Consider the following 25,526-nt stretch of genomic DNA (forward strand, 5'->3'; position numbering starts at 1 on the left):
AAAAAATATAAAAAAAAAAAAATAAAAAAAAAATAAACAACGTTAAAAAACGCAGCCACGCGAGGGCATCGTAGAGTTTCAGTTATCTGTTGTGTGTGTAGAATTCTGGCCCTCTACTAAATGTGCATATACTTATCCGTGCATTTTCCTGTGGGTTGTATGTTTACTAACGCGAGTCCATATAACTCATTTTAAGTATGTGTTTTATGCAGGCTAGTTCTCGATGAAAAGTAGAATGGAGTACTAATTCAAAGAGAATCAATTTCCCATTTACCACGTACTATAACTATTGCACACAAGATAAATAGATTCTTAAAAAAATAATTTGTATTTTTTAAAATTAGTTTGTTACTAAAATATTTTTTGTAAAAACCATGATAAATGCTTGTAGTAATAGTATGTACTAATTGCTACAGAAATGTGACTAATTGTGAGTGACATCAGATGTAAGTTGGTGAATCTAATTAACTATTAATGTAATTGTTTTTGATAATCTTGATAACATGTCATCAAAGCTCAAACATGAATAGAATGGTGGATTGAAAGTTTTCCCAATTCCTCCAATGAAATTACCTGAATGATAACCAATCACAGTGAGTTTTATTGCTTCGACCGACCAATAATGAACTTGCTTGTCAAATTTATACGACGACAAAAGCCGACCCTCAAGGCTACAGTATTATCACCGTTCGGTTATTGAAATCATACATCGTTCGTAATGGCTCGTACAAAGCAAACCGCTCGTAAGTCCACCGGAGGAAAGGCTCCAAGGAAACAACTGGCAACTAAGGCTGCTCGTAAGAGCGCACCCGCTACTGGAGGAGTCAAGAAACCACACAGATACAGACCTGGAACTGTCGCATTGAGAGAAATCAGAAGATATCAAAAGAGCACCGAGCTTCTCATCAGAAAACTCCCATTCCAGAGATTAGTCAGAGAAATCGCTCAGGACTTCAAAACTGATCTCAGATTCCAGAGCTCCGCCGTCATGGCACTCCAGGAAGCTAGTGAAGCTTACTTGGTCGGTCTTTTTGAAGACACCAACTTGTGCGCCATCCACGCCAAGAGAGTCACAATCATGCCCAAGGACATTCAGCTTGCACGCAGAATTCGCGGAGAACGTGCTTAATGTGTGACTTTTCACATTATGAAAACGGCCCTTTTAAGGGCCACACAAATCTTCAAAAAAAGATTTTTAAGTTGATATGTAATCCAGTCTAATAATACACGAATAAAAAATGTAACACACCCTTTTTTTACACCTGTCTGTACCTAGAAAACACCAAGTAATTGCGCCTAATAAATAAAGGCATACCGTTCAACAACCATCTTTCCCTTTCCGAAAAAGTTTTTATCTCACATATTTTGTATAAGTTTATACGTGTACAAATATTCTCTATCTATTTTTCATAAAATGTGATTTCAATAGACCAAATTGCTTTCTCGTCATAGCGTTGACGGATTTACAATACACATGAACTCATTCCATTTATACATTTGGAATAAAAATGTAATCGTTGTGTGCAACTTTCATGCATTTCGTGGTAATTTTTTTTTAATAAATATGTGTTCATATATGAATGTAAGTGTATCTCTGTCCATGGAAACACCTTCCCTTTATGTTTAAAAATTCTATTATTACATCTATATTAACTTTTTCCTTTTCTTCATATAAAATTATCAAAGACTAATGTCATTTTTTTTTCTGATACTTTTTATTCGTTATTTTTTTTTTTATCATAATATTTTTTTTTTCTTTTTAAGGGTCAATTCGCGTTTACTTTCTGAACAATACACATCTTAACACATTATACATTGGCCGTATAAGTGAATACGTAAAGCCGGTTACTAAGAGTTAGCACTACTCACACCTTTCAGCAATTCTCTATAATACCTTAGTATTTTAATTATCACCTCATAAAATTCCTTAAGCCCTGTCGTCTGAACCGGAGAATTTCGCTCAGCCATAAACACAATATATTTTTTATTATCATTATCACTTTTTTGTTATATATAAATTTTTTTTTTTTGCTTTATTTTTGCATTCTGTGCACTCACCGGATACACAATCCAGACATTCGCTCGCATTTAAGTGGACCTTTTTCATAATTGAAAAGTCCGACACCGATCTTCACTGCAATGAAATAAAAAGAAAAAAGAAAATGAATAGGATAAATTCCCCCGTATAAAGGACCGTCAATAGTCTGACTTCCAACACAGTAGTATATTGAAAAACTTTCTCTGTTATTTTAAAATAATCGAAACAGAAAGAAATACAGAAATTTGGCATTATTCTGCGACCTGGTGCGTTTTACAGCGGCTACATGCACACACACACACACACACACACACACACACACACACACACATATATATATATATGCGAATTTATGTCAATGCATTGAGTTATAAGGCGATGTGCCTTATAAGTTATCTGCACATATGTGCAAATAACTATGTTGTTTTATAAATCATGTTTAAACATGCGTTGTCTGTGTGTACGATTTGTGAAACGTCTATTATTTGCCGTGAATTATTTCCTATATTTGAAAAATTGAGCCCCCTTTTTTTCTTTCTTACAAAACATTCCATTCCTCGTCACACACAAACTGTCCAATGAAAAGTTACTTAACAAATACTTGATTGGCTTTCTATCACGGTCGCGCTAGTTATATATATTATTTTTGTCCTGCCGGCATCAATCATGTACCGATATAGTTTTATTACATAATTACCATGTCGGGTCGCGGTAAAGGAGGTAAAGGACTAGGAAAAGGAGGCGCCAAACGACACAGGAAAGTTTTGCGTGATAACATCCAAGGTATCACCAAACCAGCTATCCGTCGTCTTGCACGAAGAGGTGGTGTCAAACGTATCTCTGGGCTTATCTATGAAGAGACTCGTGGTGTGTTGAAAGTTTTCTTGGAAAATGTAATTCGTGATGCAGTCACCTACACCGAGCATGCCAAGAGAAAAACTGTCACAGCTATGGATGTCGTCTATGCCCTGAAGAGACAAGGACGCACTCTATACGGCTTCGGAGGTTGAGCAGCTTCCATTAGAAATAACAACAACGGCCCTTTTCAGGGCCACCAAAATATTTCAAAAAGATTCTGATATTGATGTTATATGCAGCAAATAACTTCTCTAATTAAAACACCCATGGCATACAACAATAACATTTTGAGAATAATGTTTATCATTTTATTGTTATAAATCACTGCACAGTAGACACCCAAGAAAAAACATATCTATGTACAACAACATTCACTATTAAAACTGCTCAAAAAAACAACTATTGACTAAGACTGTGTATTGCACATGCCGATTAGTGAGTAGTGTTCAGTGTCGATTTCACACATTTCGTTGTAGTAAGGTGAACGCTAATGTACTTTTACCGCCGATTTTATTATTTTCAATTAAAAAATTCAAACATCTGTACATGTATCGTAACTATCTACACTTTTTGAAAGAAATCATATTTATTTTATTGAGCCTGACTTGTAATCAACTTATTAGATGCGTGGCTTTCATATGTAAAGGAGTTGATTCTACGGCGAAGAAATCTTTTCAGTCTTATTTTTCTGATTATACGATTTCTGTGTGCATTTGTTCTTATTCAAGTTCAGAGTATAAACAGTTTTGCAACGTATCAACATAAGAATCTTTTTGAAAGATTTTGGTGGCCCTGAAAAGGGCCGTTAAGTATGAAGACCGTCACTGCAAGTTTATTTGCTGCTGGTGTACTTTGTGACGGCTTTGGTCCCTTCGCTAACAGCGTGTTTGGCTAATTCTCCCGGCAACAGAAGACGTACAGCAGTCTGAATCTCCCGAGATGTAATAGTTGATCTTTTATTGTAGTGAGCCAGACGCGAAGCCTCGGCGGCGATTCTCTCAAAGATATCATTGACAAAACTGTTCATGATTGACATTGCCTTTGAAGAGACACCAGTGTCCGGATGGACTTGTCGGAGAACTTTGTAGATGTAGATTCCATAAGACTCCCTTCTCCTTCTCTTCCTTTTCTTGTCACCTCCGGCACGTGCAGCTTTCGTCTTGGTCACGGCCTTCTTTGCTCCTTTTGATCCAGTTGCTTTAGGCGGCATATTTAATCTCTGATAATAACACAGTGAATAATACCCACTAGTTCGGTCTAATTTCAATTTAAAACGACCAAGTGGATTGAAATTATGTTTGCGCGAACCTCGCGGAAAACACCAAGTACAAGCCAGAACAGTGATACTGATTGGTTCATACATATGATATCATTCCAATCCGTTTGCATCTATAAATGGAAAATTGCATATTTTAAGTATTATGTTTATTTATTTGAAACTGAACAATTCACAAATAATACAATATGTCTGGACGTGGAAAGGGAGGCAAAGCCAAATCTAAGGCCAAGAGCAGGTCGTCCCGTGCTGGACTTCAGTTCCCTGTCGGTCGTATCCACAGACTATTGAGGAAAGGCAACTATGGAGAGAGGGTAGGCGCTGGAGCCCCTGTTTATCTCGCCGCTGTTATGGAATATTTGGCCGCTGAAGTTTTGGAATTGGCAGGTAATGCTGCCCGTGACAACAAGAAGAGCAGAATCATCCCCCGTCACCTCCAGCTGGCCATCAGAAACGACGAGGAACTGAACAAACTGCTCTCCGGTGTCACCATTGCCCAGGGTGGCGTACTGCCAAACATCCAGGCTGTTCTATTGCCCAAGAAGACTCAAAAGGCTGCAAAATAAATAATTTAGTTCTTTGAACTATCGGATATAACGGCCCTTTTCAGGGCCACCAACACTTTTCAAAAAGATTCTTAAATTGATGTGTGTACTTGCACTATAAAACAACTAAAACTGAGTTTATAACCACCCCCCCCCCCCCCACTCCCTCAGCTTCCCTATATGCCTTTTTTTTCGGCCGGACATAAATACGTGTATTACTATACACAATAACTATGCAATTCAAGAATTAATATGCATTTCACAAAAACAAAAACAAAAAATATAAAAAAAAAAAAATAAAAAAAAAATAAACAACGTTAAAAAACGCAGCCACGCGAGGGCATCGTAGAGTTTCAGTTATCTGTTGTGTGTGTAGAATTCTGGCCCTCTACTAAATGTGCATATACTTATCCGTGCATTTTCCTGTGGGTTGTATGTTTACTAACGCGAGTCCATATAACTCATTTTAAGTATGTGTTTTATGCAGGCTAGTTCTCGATGAAAAGTAGAATGGAGTACTAATTCAAAGAGAATCAATTTCCCATTTACCACGTACTATAACTATTGCACACAAGATAAATAGATTCTTAAAAAAATAATTTGTATTTTTTAAAATTAGTTTGTTACTAAAATATTTTTTGTAAAAACCATGATAAATGCTTGTAGTAATAGTATGTACTAATTGCTACAGAAATGTGACTAATTGTGAGTGACATCAGATGTAAGTTGGTGAATCTAATTAACTATTAATGTAATTGTTTTTGATAATCTTGATAACATGTCATCAAAGCTCAAACATGAATAGAATGGTGGATTGAAAGTTTTCCCAATTCCTCCAATGAAATTACCTGAATGATAACCAATCACAGTGAGTTTTATTGCTTCGACCGACCAATAATGAACTTGCTTGTCAAATTTATACGACGACAAAAGCCGACCCTCAAGGCTACAGTATTATCACCGTTCGGTTATTGAAATCATACATCGTTCGTAATGGCTCGTACAAAGCAAACCGCTCGTAAGTCCACCGGAGGAAAGGCTCCAAGGAAACAACTGGCAACTAAGGCTGCTCGTAAGAGCGCACCCGCTACTGGAGGAGTCAAGAAACCACACAGATACAGACCTGGAACTGTCGCATTGAGAGAAATCAGAAGATATCAAAAGAGCACCGAGCTTCTCATCAGAAAACTCCCATTCCAGAGATTAGTCAGAGAAATCGCTCAGGACTTCAAAACTGATCTCAGATTCCAGAGCTCCGCCGTCATGGCACTCCAGGAAGCTAGTGAAGCTTACTTGGTCGGTCTTTTTGAAGACACCAACTTGTGCGCCATCCACGCCAAGAGAGTCACAATCATGCCCAAGGACATTCAGCTTGCACGCAGAATTCGCGGAGAACGTGCTTAATGTGTGACTTTTCACATTATGAAAACGGCCCTTTTAAGGGCCACACAAATCTTCAAAAAAAGATTTTTAAGTTGATATGTAATCCAGTCTAATAATACACGAATAAAAAATGTAACACACCCTTTTTTTACACCTGTCTGTACCTAGAAAACACCAAGTAATTGCGCCTAATAAATAAAGGCATACCGTTCAACAACCATCTTTCCCTTTCCGAAAAAGTTTTTATCTCACATATTTTGTATAAGTTTATACGTGTACAAATATTCTCTATCTATTTTTCATAAAATGTGATTTCAATAGACCAAATTGCTTTCTCGTCATAGCGTTGACGGATTTACAATACACATGAACTCATTCCATTTATACATTTGGAATAAAAATGTAATCGTTGTGTGCAACTTTCATGCATTTCGTGGTAATTTTTTTTTAATAAATATGTGTTCATATATGAATGTAAGTGTATCTCTGTCCATGGAAACACCTTCCCTTTATGTTTAAAAATTCTATTATTACATCTATATTAACTTTTTCCTTTTCTTCATATAAAATTATCAAAGACTAATGTCATTTTTTTTTCTGATACTTTTTATTCGTTATTTTTTTTTTTATCATAATATTTTTTTTTTCTTTTTAAGGGTCAATTCGCGTTTACTTTCTGAACAATACACATCTTAACACATTATACATTGGCCGTATAAGTGAATACGTAAAGCCGGTTACTAAGAGTTAGCACTACTCACACCTTTCAGCAATTCTCTATAATACCTTAGTATTTTAATTATCACCTCATAAAATTCCTTAAGCCCTGTCGTCTGAACCGGAGAATTTCGCTCAGCCATAAACACAATATATTTTTTATTATCATTATCACTTTTTTGTTATATATAAATTTTTTTTTTTTGCTTTATTTTTGCATTCTGTGCACTCACCGGATACACAATCCAGACATTCGCTCGCATTTAAGTGGACCTTTTTCATAATTGAAAAGTCCGACACCGATCTTCACTGCAATGAAATAAAAAGAAAAAAGAAAATGAATAGGATAAATTCCCCCGTATAAAGGACCGTCAATAGTCTGACTTCCAACACAGTAGTATATTGAAAAACTTTCTCTGTTATTTTAAAATAATCGAAACAGAAAGAAATACAGAAATTTGGCATTATTCTGCGACCTGGTGCGTTTTACAGCGGCTACATGCACACACACACACACACACACACACACACACACACACACATATATATATATATGCGAATTTATGTCAATGCATTGAGTTATAAGGCGATGTGCCTTATAAGTTATCTGCACATATGTGCAAATAACTATGTTGTTTTATAAATCATGTTTAAACATGCGTTGTCTGTGTGTACGATTTGTGAAACGTCTATTATTTGCCGTGAATTATTTCCTATATTTGAAAAATTGAGCCCCCTTTTTTTCTTTCTTACAAAACATTCCATTCCTCGTCACACACAAACTGTCCAATGAAAAGTTACTTAACAAATACTTGATTGGCTTTCTATCACGGTCGCGCTAGTTATATATATTATTTTTGTCCTGCCGGCATCAATCATGTACCGATATAGTTTTATTACATAATTACCATGTCGGGTCGCGGTAAAGGAGGTAAAGGACTAGGAAAAGGAGGCGCCAAACGACACAGGAAAGTTTTGCGTGATAACATCCAAGGTATCACCAAACCAGCTATCCGTCGTCTTGCACGAAGAGGTGGTGTCAAACGTATCTCTGGGCTTATCTATGAAGAGACTCGTGGTGTGTTGAAAGTTTTCTTGGAAAATGTAATTCGTGATGCAGTCACCTACACCGAGCATGCCAAGAGAAAAACTGTCACAGCTATGGATGTCGTCTATGCCCTGAAGAGACAAGGACGCACTCTATACGGCTTCGGAGGTTGAGCAGCTTCCATTAGAAATAACAACAACGGCCCTTTTCAGGGCCACCAAAATATTTCAAAAAGATTCTGATATTGATGTTATATGCAGCAAATAACTTCTCTAATTAAAACACCCATGGCATACAACAATAACATTTTGAGAATAATGTTTATCATTTTATTGTTATAAATCACTGCACAGTAGACACCCAAGAAAAAACATATCTATGTACAACAACATTCACTATTAAAACTGCTCAAAAAAACAACTATTGACTAAGACTGTGTATTGCACATGCCGATTAGTGAGTAGTGTTCAGTGTCGATTTCACACATTTCGTTGTAGTAAGGTGAACGCTAATGTACTTTTACCGCCGATTTTATTATTTTCAATTAAAAAATTCAAACATCTGTACATGTATCGTAACTATCTACACTTTTTGAAAGAAATCATATTTATTTTATTGAGCCTGACTTGTAATCAACTTATTAGATGCGTGGCTTTCATATGTAAAGGAGTTGATTCTACGGCGAAGAAATCTTTTCAGTCTTATTTTTCTGATTATACGATTTCTGTGTGCATTTGTTCTTATTCAAGTTCAGAGTATAAACAGTTTTGCAACGTATCAACATAAGAATCTTTTTGAAAGATTTTGGTGGCCCTGAAAAGGGCCGTTAAGTATGAAGACCGTCACTGCAAGTTTATTTGCTGCTGGTGTACTTTGTGACGGCTTTGGTCCCTTCGCTAACAGCGTGTTTGGCTAATTCTCCCGGCAACAGAAGACGTACAGCAGTCTGAATCTCCCGAGATGTAATAGTTGATCTTTTATTGTAGTGAGCCAGACGCGAAGCCTCGGCGGCGATTCTCTCAAAGATATCATTGACAAAACTGTTCATGATTGACATTGCCTTTGAAGAGACACCAGTGTCCGGATGGACTTGTCGGAGAACTTTGTAGATGTAGATTCCATAAGACTCCCTTCTCCTTCTCTTCCTTTTCTTGTCACCTCCGGCACGTGCAGCTTTCGTCTTGGTCACGGCCTTCTTTGCTCCTTTTGATCCAGTTGCTTTAGGCGGCATATTTAATCTCTGATAATAACACAGTGAATAATACCCACTAGTTCGGTCTAATTTCAATTTAAAACGACCAAGTGGATTGAAATTATGTTTGCGCGAACCTCGCGGAAAACACCAAGTACAAGCCAGAACAGTGATACTGATTGGTTCATACATATGATATCATTCCAATCCGTTTGCATCTATAAATGGAAAATTGCATATTTTAAGTATTATGTTTATTTATTTGAAACTGAACAATTCACAAATAATACAATATGTCTGGACGTGGAAAGGGAGGCAAAGCCAAATCTAAGGCCAAGAGCAGGTCGTCCCGTGCTGGACTTCAGTTCCCTGTCGGTCGTATCCACAGACTATTGAGGAAAGGCAACTATGGAGAGAGGGTAGGCGCTGGAGCCCCTGTTTATCTCGCCGCTGTTATGGAATATTTGGCCGCTGAAGTTTTGGAATTGGCAGGTAATGCTGCCCGTGACAACAAGAAGAGCAGAATCATCCCCCGTCACCTCCAGCTGGCCATCAGAAACGACGAGGAACTGAACAAACTGCTCTCCGGTGTCACCATTGCCCAGGGTGGCGTACTGCCAAACATCCAGGCTGTTCTATTGCCCAAGAAGACTCAAAAGGCTGCAAAATAAATAATTTAGTTCTTTGAACTATCGGATATAACGGCCCTTTTCAGGGCCACCAACACTTTTCAAAAAGATTCTTAAATTGATGTGTGTACTTGCACTATAAAACAACTAAAACTGAGTTTATAACCACCCCCCCCCCACTCCCTCAGCTTCCCTATATGCCTTTTTTTTCGGCCGGACATAAATACGTGTATTACTATACACAATAACTATGCAATTCAAGAATTAATATGCATTTCACAAAAACAAAAACAAAAAATATAAAAAAAAAAAAATAAAAAAAAAATAAACAACGTTAAAAAACGCAGCCACGCGAGGGCATCGTAGAGTTTCAGTTATCTGTTGTGTGTGTAGAATTCTGGCCCTCTACTAAATGTGCATATACTTATCCGTGCATTTTCCTGTGGGTTGTATGTTTACTAACGCGAGTCCATATAACTCATTTTAAGTATGTGTTTTATGCAGGCTAGTTCTCGATGAAAAGTAGAATGGAGTACTAATTCAAAGAGAATCAATTTCCCATTTACCACGTACTATAACTATTGCACACAAGATAAATAGATTCTTAAAAAAATAATTTGTATTTTTTAAAATTAGTTTGTTACTAAAATATTTTTTGTAAAAACCATGATAAATGCTTGTAGTAATAGTATGTACTAATTGCTACAGAAATGTGACTAATTGTGAGTGACATCAGATGTAAGTTGGTGAATCTAATTAACTATTAATGTAATTGTTTTTGATAATCTTGATAACATGTCATCAAAGCTCAAACATGAATAGAATGGTGGATTGAAAGTTTTCCCAATTCCTCCAATGAAATTACCTGAATGATAACCAATCACAGTGAGTTTTATTGCTTCGACCGACCAATAATGAACTTGCTTGTCAAATTTATACGACGACAAAAGCCGACCCTCAAGGCTACAGTATTATCACCGTTCGGTTATTGAAATCATACATCGTTCGTAATGGCTCGTACAAAGCAAACCGCTCGTAAGTCCACCGGAGGAAAGGCTCCAAGGAAACAACTGGCAACTAAGGCTGCTCGTAAGAGCGCACCCGCTACTGGAGGAGTCAAGAAACCACACAGATACAGACCTGGAACTGTCGCATTGAGAGAAATCAGAAGATATCAAAAGAGCACCGAGCTTCTCATCAGAAAACTCCCATTCCAGAGATTAGTCAGAGAAATCGCTCAGGACTTCAAAACTGATCTCAGATTCCAGAGCTCCGCCGTCATGGCACTCCAGGAAGCTAGTGAAGCTTACTTGGTCGGTCTTTTTGAAGACACCAACTTGTGCGCCATCCACGCCAAGAGAGTCACAATCATGCCCAAGGACATTCAGCTTGCACGCAGAATTCGCGGAGAACGTGCTTAATGTGTGACTTTTCACATTATGAAAACGGCCCTTTTAAGGGCCACACAAATCTTCAAAAAAAGATTTTTAAGTTGATATGTAATCCAGTCTAATAATACACGAATAAAAAATGTAACACACCCTTTTTTTACACCTGTCTGTACCTAGAAAACACCAAGTAATTGCGCCTAATAAATAAAGGCATACCGTTCAACAACCATCTTTCCCTTTCCGAAAAAGTTTTTATCTCACATATTTTGTATAAGTTTATACGTGTACAAATATTCTCTATCTATTTTTCATAAAATGTGATTTCAATAGACCAAATTGCTTTCTCGTCATAGCGTTGACGGATTTACAATACACATGAACTCATTCCATTTATACATTTGGAATAAAAATGTAATCGTTGTGTGCAACTTTCATGCATTTCGTGGTAATTTTTTTTTAATAAATATGTGTTCATATATGAATGTAAGTGTATCTCTGTCCATGGAAACACCTTCCCTTTATGTTTAAAAATTCTATTATTACATCTATATTAACTTTTTCCTTTTCTTCATATAAAATTATCAAAGACTAATGTCATTTTTTTTTCTGATACTTTTTATTCGTTATTTTTTTTTTTATCATAATATTTTTTTTTTCTTTTTAAGGGTCAATTCGCGTTTACTTTCTGAACAATACACATCTTAACACATTATACATTGGCCGTATAAGTGAATACGTAAAGCCGGTTACTAAGAGTTAGCACTACTCACACCTTTCAGCAATTCTCTATAATACCTTAGTATTTTAATTATCACCTCATAAAATTCCTTAAGCCCTGTCGTCTGAACCGGAGAATTTCGCTCAGCCATAAACACAATATATTTTTTATTATCATTATCACTTTTTTGTTATATATAAATTTTTTTTTTTTTGCTTTATTTTTGCATTCTGTGCACTCACCGGATACACAATCCAGACATTCGCTCGCATTTAAGTGGACCTTTTTCATAATTGAAAAGTCCGACACCGATCTTCACTGCAATGAAATAAAAAGAAAAAAGAAAATAAATAGGATAAATTCCCCCGTATAAAGGACCGTCAATAGTCTGACTTCCAACACAGTAGTATATTGAAAAACTTTCTCTGTTATTTTAAAATAATCGAAACAGAAAGAAATACAGAAATTTGGCATTATTCTGCGACCTGGTGCGTTTTACAGCGGCTACATGCACACACACACACACACACACACACACACACATATATATATATATATGCGAATTTATGTCAATGCATTGAGTTATAAGGCGATGTGCCTTATAAGTTATCTGCACATATGTGCAAATAACTATGTTGTTTTATAAATCATGTTTAAACATGCGTTGTCTGTGTGTACGATTTGTGAAACGTCTATTATTTGCCGTGAATTATTTCCTATATTTGAAAAATTGAGCCCCCTTTTTTTCTTTCTTACAAAACATTCCATTCCTCGTCACACACAAACTGTCCAATGAAAAGTTACTTAACAAATACTTGATTGGCTTTCTATCACGGTCGCGCTAGTTATATATATTATTTTTGTCCTGCCGGCATCAATCATGTACCGATATAGTTTTATTACATAATTACCATGTCGGGTCGCGGTAAAGGAGGTAAAGGACTAGGAAAAGGAGGCGCCAAACGACACAGGAAAGTTTTGCGTGATAACATCCAAGGTATCACCAAACCAGCTATCCGTCGTCTTGCACGAAGAGGTGGTGTCAAACGTATCTCTGGGCTTATCTATGAAGAGACTCGTGGTGTGTTGAAAGTTTTCCCAATTCCTCCAATGAAATTACCTGAATGATAACCAATCACAGTGAGTTTTATTGCTTCGACCGACCAATAATGAACTTGCTTGTCAAATTTATACGACGACAAAAGCCGACCCTCAAGGCTACAGTATTATCACCGTTCGGTTATTGAAATCATACATCGTTCGTAATGGCTCGTACAAAGCAAACCGCTCGTAAGTCCACCGGAGGAAAGGCTCCAAGGAAACAACTGGCAACTAAGGCTGCTCGTAAGAGCGCACCCGCTACTGGAGGAGTCAAGAAACCACACAGATACAGACCTGGAACTGTCGCATTGAGAGAAATCAGAAGATATCAAAAGAGCACCGAGCTTCTCATCAGAAAACTCCCATTCCAGAGATTAGTCAGAGAAATCGCTCAGGACTTCAAAACTGATCTCAGATTCCAGAGCTCCGCCGTCATGGCACTCCAGGAAGCTAGTGAAGCTTACTTGGTCGGTCTTTTTGAAGACACCAACTTGTGCGCCATCCACGCCAAGAGAGTCACAATCATGCCCAAGGACATTCAGCTTGCACGCAGAATTCGCGGAGAACGTGCTTAATGTGTGACTTTTCACATTATGAAAACGGCCCTTTTAAGGGCCACACAAATCTTCAAAAAAAGATTTTTAAGTTGATATGTAATCCAGTCTAATAATACACGAATAAAAAATGTAACACACCCTTTTTTTACACCTGTCTGTACCTAGAAAACACCAAGTAATTGCGCCTAATAAATAAAGGCATACCGTTCAACAACCATCTTTCCCTTTCCGAAAAAGTTTTTATCTCACATATTTTGTATAAGTTTATACGTGTACAAATATTCTCTATCTATTTTTCATAAAATGTGATTTCAATAGACCAAATTGCTTTCTCGTCATAGCGTTGACGGATTTACAATACACATGAACTCATTCCATTTATACATTTGGAATAAAAATGTAATCGTTGTGTGCAACTTTCATGCATTTCGTGGTAATTTTTTTTTAATAAATATGTGTTCATATATGAATGTAAGTGTATCTCTGTCCATGGAAACACCTTCCCTTTATGTTTAAAAATTCTATTATTACATCTATATTAACTTTTTCCTTTTCTTCATATAAAATTATCAAAGACTAATGTCATTTTTTTTTCTGATACTTTTTATTCGTTATTTTTTTTTTTATCATAATATTTTTTTTTTCTTTTTAAGGGTCAATTCGCGTTTACTTTCTGAACAATACACATCTTAACACATTATACATTGGCCGTATAAGTGAATACGTAAAGCCGGTTACTAAGAGTTAGCACTACTCACACCTTTCAGCAATTCTCTATAATACCTTAGTATTTTAATTATCACCTCATAAAATTCCTTAAGCCCTGTCGTCTGAACCGGAGAATTTCGCTCAGCCATAAACACAATATATTTTTTATTATCATTATCACTTTTTTGTTATATATAAATTTTTTTTTTTTTGCTTTATTTTTGCATTCTGTGCACTCACCGGATACACAATCCAGACATTCGCTCGCATTTAAGTGGACCTTTTTCATAATTGAAAAGTCCGACACCGATCTTCACTGCAATGAAATAAAAAGGAAAAAGAAAATAAATAGGATAAATTCCCCCGTATAAAGGACCGTCAATAGTCTGACTTCCAACACAGTAGTATATTGAAAAACTTTCTCTGTTATTTTAAAATAATCGAAACAGAAAGAAATACAGAAATTTGGCATTATTCTGCGACCTGGTGCGTTTTACAGCGGCTACATGCACACACACACACACACACACACACACACACATATATATATATATATGCGAATTTATGTCAATGCATTGAGTTATAAGGCGATGTGCCTTATAAGTTATCTGCACATATGTGCAAATAACTATGTTGTTTTATAAATCATGTTTAAACATGCGTTGTCTGTGTGTACGATTTGTGAAACGTCTATTATTTGCCGTGAATTATTTCCTATATTTGAAAAATTGAGCCCCCTTTTTTTCTTTCTTACAAAACATTCCATTCCTCGTCACACACAAACTGTCCAATGAAAAGTTACTTAACAAATACTTGATTGGCTTTCTATCACGGTCGCGCTAGTTATATATATTATTTTTGTCCTGCCGGCATCAATCATGTACCGATATAGTTTTATTACATAATTACCATGTCGGGTCGCGGTAAAGGAGGTAAAGGACTAGGAAAAGGAGGCGCCAAACGACACAGGAAAGTTTTGCGTGATAACATCCAAGGTATCACCAAACCAGCTATCCGTCGTCTTGCACGAAGAGGTGGTGTCAAACGTATCTCTGGGCTTATCTATGAAGAGACTCGTGGTGTGTTGAAAGTTTTCTTGGAAAATGTAATTCGTGATGCAGTCACCTACACCGAGCATGCCAAGAGAAAAACTGTCACAGCTATGGATGTCGTCTATGCCCTGAAGAGACAAGGACGCACTCTATACGGCTTCGGAGGTTGAGCAGCTTCCATTAGAAATAACAACAACGGCCCTTTTCAGGGCCACCAAAATATTTCAAAAAGATTCTGATATTGATGTTATATGCAGCAAATAACTTCTCTAATTAAAACACCCATGGCATACAACAATAACATTTTGAGAATAATGTTTATCATTTTATTGTTATAAATCACTGCACAGTAGACACCCAAGAAAAAACATATCTATGTACAACAACATTCACTATTAAAACTGCTCAAAAAAACAACTATTGACTAAGACTGTGTATTGCACATGCCGATTAGTGAGTAGTGTTCAGTGTCGATTTCACACATTTCGTTGTAGTAAGGTGAACGCTAATGTACTTTTACCGCCGATTTTATTATTTTCAATTAAAAAATTCAAACATCTGTACATGTATCGTAACTATCTACACTTTTTGAAAGAAATCATATTTATTTTATTGAGCCTGACTTGTAATCAACTTATTAGATGCGTGGCTTTCATATGTAAAGGAGTTGATTCTACGGCGAAGAAATCTTTTCAGTCTTATTTTTCTGATTATACGATTTCTGTGTGCATTTGTTCTTATTCAAGTTCAGAGTATAAACAGTTTTGCAACGTATCAACATAAGAATCTTTTTGAAAGATTTTGGTGGCCCTGAAAAGGGCCGTTAAGTATGAAGACCGTCACTGCAAGTTTATTTGCTGCTGGTGTACTTTGTGACGGCTTTGGTCCCTTCGCTAACAGCGTGTTTGGCTAATTCTCCCGGCAACAGAAGACGTACAGCAGTCTGAATCTCCCGAGATGTAATAGTTGATCTTTTATTGTAGTGAGCCAGACGCGAAGCCTCGGCGGCGATTCTCTCAAAGATATCATTGACAAAACTGTTCATGATTGACATTGCCTTTGAAGAGACACCAGTGTCCGGATGGACTTGTCGGAGAACTTTGTAGATGTAGATTCCATAAGACTCCCTTCTCCTTCTCTTCCTTTTCTTGTCACCTCCGGCACGTGCAGCTTTCGTCTTGGTCACGGCCTTCTTTGCTCCTTTTGATCCAGTTGCTTTAGGCGGCATATTTAATCTCTGATAATAACACAGTGAATAATACCCACTAGTTCGGTCTAATTTCAATTTAAAACGACCAAGTGGATTGAAATTATGTTTGCGCGAACCTCGCGGAAAACACCAAGTACAAGCCAGAACAGTGATACTGATTGGTTCATACATATGATATCATTCCAATCCGTTTGCATCTATAAATGGAAAATTGCATATTTTAAGTATTATGTTTATTTATTTGAAACTGAACAATTCACAAATAATACAATATGTCTGGACGTGGAAAGGGAGGCAAAGCCAAATCTAAGGCCAAGAGCAGGTCGTCCCGTGCTGGACTTCAGTTCCCTGTCGGTCGTATCCACAGACTATTGAGGAAAGGCAACTATGGAGAGAGGGTAGGCGCTGGAGCCCCTGTTTATCTCGCCGCTGTTATGGAATATTTGGCCGCTGAAGTTTTGGAATTGGCAGGTAATGCTGCCCGTGACAACAAGAAGAGCAGAATCATCCCCCGTCACCTCCAGCTGGCCATCAGAAACGACGAGGAACTGAACAAACTGCTCTCCGGTGTCACCATTGCCCAGGGTGGCGTACTGCCAAACATCCAGGCTGTTCTATTGCCCAAGAAGACTCAAAAGGCTGCAAAATAAATAATTTAGTTCTTTGAACTATCGGATATAACGGCCCTTTTCAGGGCCACCAACACTTTTCAAAAAGATTCTTAAATTGATGTGTGTACTTGCACTATAAAACAACTAAAACTGAGTTTATAACCACCCCCCCCCCACTCCCTCAGCTTCCCTATATGCCTTTTTTTTCGGCCGGACATAAATACGTGTATTACTATACACAATAACTATGCAATTCAAGAATTAATATGCATTTCACAAAAACAAAAACAAAAAATATAAAAAAAAAAAAATAAAAAAAAAATAAACAACGTTAAAAAACGCAGCCACGCGAGGGCATCGTAGAGTTTCAGTTATCTGTTGTGTGTGTAGAATTCTGGCCCTCTACTAAATGTGCATATACTTATCCGTGCATTTTCCTGTGGGTTGTATGTTTACTAACGCGAGTCCATATAACTCATTTTAAGTATGTGTTTTATGCAGGCTAGTTCTCGATGAAAAGTAGAATGGAGTACTAATTCAAAGAGAATCAATTTCCCATTTACCACGTACTATAACTATTGCACACAAGATAAATAGATTCTTAAAAAAATAATTTGTATTTTTTAAAATTAGTTTGTTACTAAAATATTTTTTGTAAAAACCATGATAAATGCTTGTAGTAATAGTATGTACTAATTGCTACAGAAATGTGACTAATTGTGAGTGACATCAGATGTAAGTTGGTGAATCTAATTAACTATTAATGTAATTGTTTTTGATAATCTTGATAACATGTCATCAAAGCTCAAACATGAATAGAATGGTGGATTGAAAGTTTTCCCAATTCCTCCAATGAAATTACCTGAATGATAACCAATCACAGTGAGTTTTATTGCTTCGACCGACCAATAATGAACTTGCTTGTCAAATTTATACGACGACAAAAGCCGACCCTCAAGGCTACAGTATTATCACCGTTCGGTTATTGAAATCATACATCGTTCGTAATGGCTCGTACAAAGCAAACCGCTCGTAAGTCCACCGGAGGAAAGGCTCCAAGGAAACAACTGGCAACTAAGGCTGCTCGTAAGAGCGCACCCGCTACTGGAGGAGTCAAGAAACCACACAGATACAGACCTGGAACTGTCGCATTGAGAGAAATCAGAAGATATCAAAAGAGCACCGAGCTTCTCATCAGAAAACTCCCATTCCAGAGATTAGTCAGAGAAATCGCTCAGGACTTCAAAACTGATCTCAGATTCCAGAGCTCCGCCGTCATGGCACTCCAGGAAGCTAGTGAAGCTTACTTGGTCGGTCTTTTTGAAGACACCAACTTGTGCGCCATCCACGCCAAGAGAGTCACAATCATGCCCAAGGACATTCAGCTTGCACGCAGAATTCGCGGAGAACGTGCTTAATGTGTGACTTTTCACATTATGAAAACGGCCCTTTTAAGGGCCACACAAATCTTCAAAAAAAGATTTTTAAGTTGATATGTAATCCAGTCTAATAATACACGAATAAAAAATGTAACACACCCTTTTTTTACACCTGTCTGTACCTAGAAAACACCAAGTAATTGCGCCTAATAAATAAAGGCATACCGTTCAACAACCATCTTTCCCTTTCCGAAAAAGTTTTTATCTCACATATTTTGTATAAGTTTATACGTGTACAAATATTCTCTATCTATTTTTCATAAAATGTGATTTCAATAGACCAAATTGCTTTCTCGTCATAGCGTTGACGGATTTACAATACACATGAACTCATTCCATTTATACATTTGGAATAAAAATGTAATCGTTGTGTGCAACTTTCATGCATTTCGTGGTAATTTTTTTTTAATAAATATGTGTTCATATATGAATGTAAGTGTATCTCTGTCCATGGAAACACCTTCCCTTTATGTTTAAAAATTCTATTATTACATCTATATTAACTTTTTCCTTTTCTTCATATAAAATTATCAAAGACTAATGTCATTTTTTTTTCTGATACTTTTTATTCGTTATTTTTTTTTTTATCATAATATTTTTTTTTTCTTTTTAAGGGTCAATTCGCGTTTACTTTCTGAACAATACACATCTTAACACATTATACATTGGCCGTATAAGTGAATACGTAAAGCCGGTTACTAAGAGTTAGCACTACTCACACCTTTCAGCAATTCTCTATAATACCTTAGTATTTTAATTATCACCTCATAAAATTCCTTAAGCCCTGTCGTCTGAACCGGAGAATTTCGCTCAGCCATAAACACAATATATTTTTTATTATCATTATCACTTTTTTGTTATATATAAATTTTTTTTTTTTGCTTTATTTTTGCATTCTGTGCACTCACCGGATACACAATCCAGACATTCGCTCGCATTTAAGTGGACCTTTTTCATAATTGAAAAGTCCGACACCGATCTTCAGCAATGAAATAAAAAGAAAAAAGAAAATAAATAGGATAAATTCCCCCGTATAAAGGACCGTCAATAGTCTGACTTCCAACACAGTAGTATATTGAAAAACTTTCTCTGTTATTTTAAAATAATCGAAACAGAAAGAAATACAGAAATTTGGCATTATTCTGCGACCTGGTGCGTTTTACAGCGGCTACATGCACACACACACACACACACACACACACACACACACATATATATATATATATGCGAATTTATGTCAATGCATTGAGTTATAAGGCGATGTGCCTTATAAGTTATCTGCACATATGTGCAAATAACTATGTTGTTTTATAAATCATGTTTAAACATGCGTTGTCTGTGTGTACGATTTGTGAAACGTCTATTATTTGCCGTGAATTATTTCCTATATTTGAAAAATTGAGCCCCCTTTTTTTCTTTCTTACAAAACATTCCATTCCTCGTCACACACAAACTGTCCAATGAAAAGTTACTTAACAAATACTTGATTGGCTTTCTATCACGGTCGCGCTAGTTATATATATTATTTTTGTCCTGCCGGCATCAATCATGTACCGATATAGTTTTATTACATAATTACCATGTCGGGTCGCGGTAAAGGAGGTAAAGGACTAGGAAAAGGAGGCGCCAAACGACACAGGAAAGTTTTGCGTGATAACATCCAAGGTATCACCAAACCAGCTATCCGTCGTCTTGCACGAAGAGGTGGTGTCAAACGTATCTCTGGGCTTATCTATGAAGAGACTCGTGGTGTGTTGAAAGTTTTCTTGGAAAATGTAATTCGTGATGCAGTCACCTACACCGAGCATGCCAAGAGAAAAACTGTCACAGCTATGGATGTCGTCTATGCCCTGAAGAGACAAGGACGCACTCTATACGGCTTCGGAGGTTGAGCAGCTTCCATTAGAAATAACAACAACGGCCCTTTTCAGGGCCACCAAAATATTTCAAAAAGATTCTGATATTGATGTTATATGCAGCAAATAACTTCTCTAATTAAAACACCCATGGCATACAACAATAACATTTTGAGAATAATGTTTATCATTTTATTGTTATAAATCACTGCACAGTAGACACCCAAGAAAAAACATATCTATGTACAACAACATTCACTATTAAAACTGCTCAAAAAAACAACTATTGACTAAGACTGTGTATTGCACATGCCGATTAGTGAGTAGTGTTCAGTGTCGATTTCACACATTTCGTTGTAGTAAGGTGAACGCTAATGTACTTTTACCGCCGATTTTATTATTTTCAATTAAAAAATTCAAACATCTGTACATGTATCGTAACTATCTACACTTTTTGAAAGAAATCATATTTATTTTATTGAGCCTGACTTGTAATCAACTTATTAGATGCGTGGCTTTCATATGTAAAGGAGTTGATTCTACGGCGAAGAAATCTTTTCAGTCTTATTTTTCTGATTATACGATTTCTGTGTGCATTTGTTCTTATTCAAGTTCAGAGTATAAACAGTTTTGCAACGTATCAACATAAGAATCTTTTTGAAAGATTTTGGTGGCCCTGAAAAGGGCCGTTAAGTATGAAGACCGTCACTGCAAGTTTATTTGCTGCTGGTGTACTTTGTGACGGCTTTGGTCCCTTCGCTAACAGCGTGTTTGGCTAATTCTCCCGGCAACAGAAGACGTACAGCAGTCTGAATCTCCCGAGATGTAATAGTTGATCTTTTATTGTAGTGAGCCAGACGCGAAGCCTCGGCGGCGATTCTCTCAAAGATATCATTGACAAAACTGTTCATGATTGACATTGCCTTTGAAGAGACACCAGTGTCCGGATGGACTTGTCGGAGAACTTTGTAGATGTAGATTCCATAAGACTCCCTTCTCCTTCTCTTCCTTTTCTTGTCACCTCCGGCACGTGCAGCTTTCGTCTTGGTCACGGCCTTCTTTGCTCCTTTTGATCCAGTTGCTTTAGGCGGCATATTTAATCTCTGATAATAACACAGTGAATAATACCCACTAGTTCGGTCTAATTTCAATTTAAAACGACCAAGTGGATTGAAATTATGTTTGCGCGAACCTCGCGGAAAACACCAAGTACAAGCCAGAACAGTGATACTGATTGGTTCATACATATGATATCATTCCAATCCGTTTGCATCTATAAATGGAAAATTGCATATTTTAAGTATTATGTTTATTTATTTGAAACTGAACAATTCACAAATAATACAATATGTCTGGACGTGGAAAGGGAGGCAAAGCCAAATCTAAGGCCAAGAGCAGGTCGTCCCGTGCTGGACTTCAGTTCCCTGTCGGTCGTATCCACAGACTATTGAGGAAAGGCAACTATGGAGAGAGGGTAGGCGCTGGAGCCCCTGTTTATCTCGCCGCTGTTATGGAATATTTGGCCGCTGAAGTTTTGGAATTGGCAGGTAATGCTGCCCGTGACAACAAGAAGAGCAGAATCATCCCCCGTCACCTCCAGCTGGCCATCAGAAACGACGAGGAACTGAACAAACTGCTCTCCGGTGTCACCATTGCCCAGGGTGGCGTACTGCCAAACATCCAGGCTGTTCTATTGCCCAAGAAGACTCAAAAGGCTGCAAAATAAATAATTTAGTTCTTTGAACTATCGGATATAACGGCCCTTTTCAGGGCCACCAACACTTTTCAAAAAGATTCTTAAATTGATGTGTGTACTTGCACTATAAAACAACTAAAACTGAGTTTATAACCACCCCCCCCCCACTCCCTCAGCTTCCCTATATGCCTTTTTTTTCGGCCGGACATAAATACGTGTATTACTATACACAATAACTATGCAATTCAAGAATTAATATGCATTTCACAAAAACAAAAACAAAAAATATAAAAAAAAAAAAATAAAAAAAAAATAAACAACGTTAAAAAACGCAGCCACGCGAGGGCATCGTAGAGTTTCAGTTATCTGTTGTGTGTGTAGAATTCTGGCCCTCTACTAAATGTGCATATACTTATCCGTGCATTTTCCTGTGGGTTGTATGTTTACTAACGCGAGTCCATATAACTCATTTTAAGTATGTGTTTTATGCAGGCTAGTTCTCGATGAAAAGTAGAATGGAGTACTAATTCAAAGAGAATCAATTTCCCATTTACCACGTACTATAACTATTGCACACAAGATAAATAGATTCTTAAAAAAATAATTTGTATTTTTTAAAATTAGTTTGTTACTAAAATATTTTTTGTAAAAACCATGATAAATGCTTGTAGTAATAGTATGTACTAATTGCTACAGAAATGTGACTAATTGTGAGTGACATCAGATGTAAGTTGGTGAATCTAATTAACTATTAATGTAATTGTTTTTGATAATCTTGATAACATGTCATCAAAGCTCAAACATGAATAGAATGGTGGATTGAAAGTTTTCCCAATTCCTCCAATGAAATTACCTGAATGATAACCAATCACAGTGAGTTTTATTGCTTCGACCGACCAATAATGAACTTGCTTGTCAAATTTATACGACGACAAAAGCCGACCCTCAAGGCTACAGTATTATCACCGTTCGGTTATTGAAATCATACATCGTTCGTAATGGCTCGTACAAAGCAAACCGCTCGTAAGTCCACCGGAGGAAAGGCTCCAAGGAAACAACTGGCAACTAAGGCTGCTCGTAAGAGCGCACCCGCTACTGGAGGAGTCAAGAAACCACACAGATACAGACCTGGAACTGTCGCATTGAGAGAAATCAGAAGATATCAAAAGAGCACCGAGCTTCTCATCAGAAAACTCCCATTCCAGAGATTAGTCAGAGAAATCGCTCAGGACTTCAAAACTGATCTCAGATTCCAGAGCTCCGCCGTCATGGCACTCCAGGAAGCTAGTGAAGCTTACTTGGTCGGTCTTTTTGAAGACACCAACTTGTGCGCCATCCACGCCAAGAGAGTCACAATCATGCCCAAGGACATTCAGCTTGCACGCAGAATTCGCGGAGAACGTGCTTAATGTGTGACTTTTCACATTATGAAAACGGCCCTTTTAAGGGCCACACAAATCTTCAAAAAAAGATTTTTAAGTTGATATGTAATCCAGTCTAATAATACACGAATAAAAAATGTAACACACCCTTTTTTTACACCTGTCTGTACCTAGAAAACACCAAGTAATTGCGCCTAATAAATAAAGGCATACCGTTCAACAACCATCTTTCCCTTTCCGAAAAAGTTTTTATCTCACATATTTTGTATAAGTTTATACGTGTACAAATATTCTCTATCTATTTTTCATAAAATGTGATTTCAATAGACCAAATTGCTTTCTCGTCATAGCGTTGACGGATTTACAATACACATGAACTCATTCCATTTATACATTTGGAATAAAAATGTAATCGTTGTGTGCAACTTTCATGCATTTCGTGGTAATTTTTTTTTAATAAATATGTGTTCATATATGAATGTAAGTGTATCTCTGTCCATGGAAACACCTTCCCTTTATGTTTAAAAATTCTATTATTACATCTATATTAACTTTTTCCTTTTCTTCATATAAAATTATCAAAGACTAATGTCATTTTTTTTTCTGATACTTTTTATTCGTTATTTTTTTTTTTATCATAATATTTTTTTTTTCTTTTTAAGGGTCAATTCGCGTTTACTTTCTGAACAATACACATCTTAACACATTATACATTGGCCGTATAAGTGAATACGTAAAGCCGGTTACTAAGAGTTAGCACTACTCACACCTTTCAGCAATTCTCTATAATACCTTAGTATTTTAATTATCACCTCATAAAATTCCTTAAGCCCTGTCGTCTGAACCGGAGAATTTCGCTCAGCCATAAACACAATATATTTTTTATTATCATTATCACTTTTTTGTTATATATAAATTTTTTTTTTTTGCTTTATTTTTGCATTCTGTGCACTCACCGGATACACAATCCAGACATTCGCTCGCATTTAAGTGGACCTTTTTCATAATTGAAAAGTCCGACACCGATCTTCACTGCAATGAAATAAAAAGAAAAAAGAAAATAAATAGGATAAATTCCCCCGTATAAAGGACCGTCAATAGTCTGACTTCCAACACAGTAGTATATTGAAAAACTTTCTCTGTTATTTTAAAATAATCGAAACAGAAAGAAATACAGAAATTTGGCATTATTCTGCGACCTGGTGCGTTTTACAGCGGCTACATGCACACACACACACACACACACACACACACATATATATATATATATGCGAATTTATGTCAATGCATTGAGTTATAAGGCGATGTGCCTTATAAGTTATCTGCACATATGTGCAAATAACTATGTTGTTTTATAAATCATGTTTAAACATGCGTTGTCTGTGTGTACGATTTGTGAAACGTCTATTATTTGCCGTGAATTATTTCCTATATTTGAAAAATTGAGCCCCCTTTTTTTCTTTCTTACAAAACATTCCATTCCTCGTCACACACAAACTGTCCAATGAAAAGTTACTTAACAAATACTTGATTGGCTTTCTATCACGGTCGCGCTAGTTATATATATTATTTTTGTCCTGCCGGCATCAATCATGTACCGATATAGTTTTATTACATAATTACCATGTCGGGTCGCGGTAAAGGAGGTAAAGGACTAGGAAAAGGAGGCGCCAAACGACACAGGAAAGTTTTGCGTGATAACATCCAAGGTATCACCAAACCAGCTATCCGTCGTCTTGCACGAAGAGGTGGTGTCAAACGTATCTCTGGGCTTATCTATGAAGAGACTCGTGGTGTGTTGAAAGTTTTCTTGGAAAATGTAATTCGTGATGCAGTCACCTACACCGAGCATGCCAAGAGAAAAACTGTCACAGCTATGGATGTCGTCTATGCCCTGAAGAGACAAGGACGCACTCTATACGGCTTCGGAGGTTGAGCAGCTTCCATTAGAAATAACAACAACGGCCCTTTTCAGGGCCACCAAAATATTTCAAAAAGATTCTGATATTGATGTTATATGCAGCAAATAACTTCTCTAATTAAAACACCCATGGCATACAACAATAACATTTTGAGAATAATGTTTATCATTTTATTGTTATAAATCACTGCACAGTAG

At 36.8% G+C, this 25,526-nt stretch overlaps 9 protein-coding genes and 4 pseudogenes across 9 annotated transcripts; 9 read left to right on the forward strand and 4 right to left on the reverse strand.

Moving 5' to 3' along the window:
- The first annotated feature begins 2,736 nt into the window (after nucleotides 1-2,736).
- Nucleotides 2,737-3,048, forward strand: LOC148600511 (histone H4). The gene has a single exon (XM_088558203.1). It carries the CDS (start codon nucleotides 2,737-2,739, stop codon nucleotides 3,046-3,048), a length of 312 nt encoding a protein of 103 aa, XP_088414329.1.
- Nucleotides 3,049-3,728: 680 nt separating this feature from the next.
- LOC148600512 (histone H2B pseudogene) lies at nucleotides 3,729-4,106 on the reverse strand (annotated as a pseudogene).
- A 254-nt stretch (nucleotides 4,107-4,360) lies between these two features.
- On the forward strand, nucleotides 4,361-4,738 carry LOC148600513 (histone H2A-like). The gene has a single exon (XM_088558204.1). The coding sequence runs from the start codon at nucleotides 4,361-4,363 to the stop codon at nucleotides 4,736-4,738; it is 378 nt and encodes a 125-aa protein (XP_088414330.1).
- A 2,988-nt stretch (nucleotides 4,739-7,726) lies between these two features.
- Nucleotides 7,727-8,038, forward strand: LOC148600514 (histone H4). Its single transcript, XM_088558205.1, has one exon. It carries the CDS (start codon nucleotides 7,727-7,729, stop codon nucleotides 8,036-8,038), a length of 312 nt encoding a protein of 103 aa, XP_088414331.1.
- Nucleotides 8,039-8,718: 680 nt separating this feature from the next.
- LOC148600515 (histone H2B pseudogene) lies at nucleotides 8,719-9,096 on the reverse strand (annotated as a pseudogene).
- Nucleotides 9,097-9,350: 254 nt separating this feature from the next.
- LOC148600516 (histone H2A-like) lies at nucleotides 9,351-9,728 on the forward strand. The gene has a single exon (XM_088558206.1). The coding sequence runs from the start codon at nucleotides 9,351-9,353 to the stop codon at nucleotides 9,726-9,728; it is 378 nt and encodes a 125-aa protein (XP_088414332.1).
- Nucleotides 9,729-15,071: 5,343 nt separating this feature from the next.
- On the forward strand, nucleotides 15,072-15,383 carry LOC148600517 (histone H4). Its single transcript, XM_088558207.1, has one exon. It carries the CDS (start codon nucleotides 15,072-15,074, stop codon nucleotides 15,381-15,383), a length of 312 nt encoding a protein of 103 aa, XP_088414333.1.
- Nucleotides 15,384-16,063: 680 nt separating this feature from the next.
- Nucleotides 16,064-16,441, reverse strand: LOC148600518 (histone H2B pseudogene; annotated as a pseudogene).
- Nucleotides 16,442-16,695: 254 nt separating this feature from the next.
- LOC148600519 (histone H2A-like) lies at nucleotides 16,696-17,073 on the forward strand. The gene has a single exon (XM_088558209.1). It carries the CDS (start codon nucleotides 16,696-16,698, stop codon nucleotides 17,071-17,073), a length of 378 nt encoding a protein of 125 aa, XP_088414335.1.
- A 2,980-nt stretch (nucleotides 17,074-20,053) lies between these two features.
- LOC148600520 (histone H4) lies at nucleotides 20,054-20,365 on the forward strand. The gene has a single exon (XM_088558210.1). It carries the CDS (start codon nucleotides 20,054-20,056, stop codon nucleotides 20,363-20,365), a length of 312 nt encoding a protein of 103 aa, XP_088414336.1.
- A 680-nt stretch (nucleotides 20,366-21,045) lies between these two features.
- Nucleotides 21,046-21,423, reverse strand: LOC148600521 (histone H2B pseudogene; annotated as a pseudogene).
- A 254-nt stretch (nucleotides 21,424-21,677) lies between these two features.
- Nucleotides 21,678-22,055, forward strand: LOC148600522 (histone H2A-like). The gene has a single exon (XM_088558211.1). The coding sequence runs from the start codon at nucleotides 21,678-21,680 to the stop codon at nucleotides 22,053-22,055; it is 378 nt and encodes a 125-aa protein (XP_088414337.1).
- Nucleotides 22,056-25,031: 2,976 nt separating this feature from the next.
- On the forward strand, nucleotides 25,032-25,343 carry LOC148600523 (histone H4). The gene has a single exon (XM_088558212.1). The coding sequence runs from the start codon at nucleotides 25,032-25,034 to the stop codon at nucleotides 25,341-25,343; it is 312 nt and encodes a 103-aa protein (XP_088414338.1).
- The last annotated feature ends 183 nt before the right edge of the window (nucleotides 25,344-25,526 follow it).

Source organism: Perna viridis, chromosome 13, assembly GCF_037379345.1.
Source record: "Perna viridis isolate PV_CMFRI_1.1 ecotype Kerala chromosome 13, ASM3737934v1, whole genome shotgun sequence".
Taxonomy (NCBI): Eukaryota; Metazoa; Mollusca; class Bivalvia; order Mytilida; family Mytilidae; genus Perna; species Perna viridis.

Coding starts and splice junctions, on each gene's coding strand:
- LOC148600511 (XM_088558203.1), top strand. CDS start 2,737: ATGTCGGGTCGCGGTAAAGGAGGTAAAGGACTAGGAAAAGGAGGCGCC.
- LOC148600513 (XM_088558204.1), top strand. CDS start 4,361: ATGTCTGGACGTGGAAAGGGAGGCAAAGCCAAATCTAAGGCCAAGAGC.
- LOC148600514 (XM_088558205.1), top strand. CDS start 7,727: ATGTCGGGTCGCGGTAAAGGAGGTAAAGGACTAGGAAAAGGAGGCGCC.
- LOC148600516 (XM_088558206.1), top strand. CDS start 9,351: ATGTCTGGACGTGGAAAGGGAGGCAAAGCCAAATCTAAGGCCAAGAGC.
- LOC148600517 (XM_088558207.1), top strand. CDS start 15,072: ATGTCGGGTCGCGGTAAAGGAGGTAAAGGACTAGGAAAAGGAGGCGCC.
- LOC148600519 (XM_088558209.1), top strand. CDS start 16,696: ATGTCTGGACGTGGAAAGGGAGGCAAAGCCAAATCTAAGGCCAAGAGC.
- LOC148600520 (XM_088558210.1), top strand. CDS start 20,054: ATGTCGGGTCGCGGTAAAGGAGGTAAAGGACTAGGAAAAGGAGGCGCC.
- LOC148600522 (XM_088558211.1), top strand. CDS start 21,678: ATGTCTGGACGTGGAAAGGGAGGCAAAGCCAAATCTAAGGCCAAGAGC.
- LOC148600523 (XM_088558212.1), top strand. CDS start 25,032: ATGTCGGGTCGCGGTAAAGGAGGTAAAGGACTAGGAAAAGGAGGCGCC.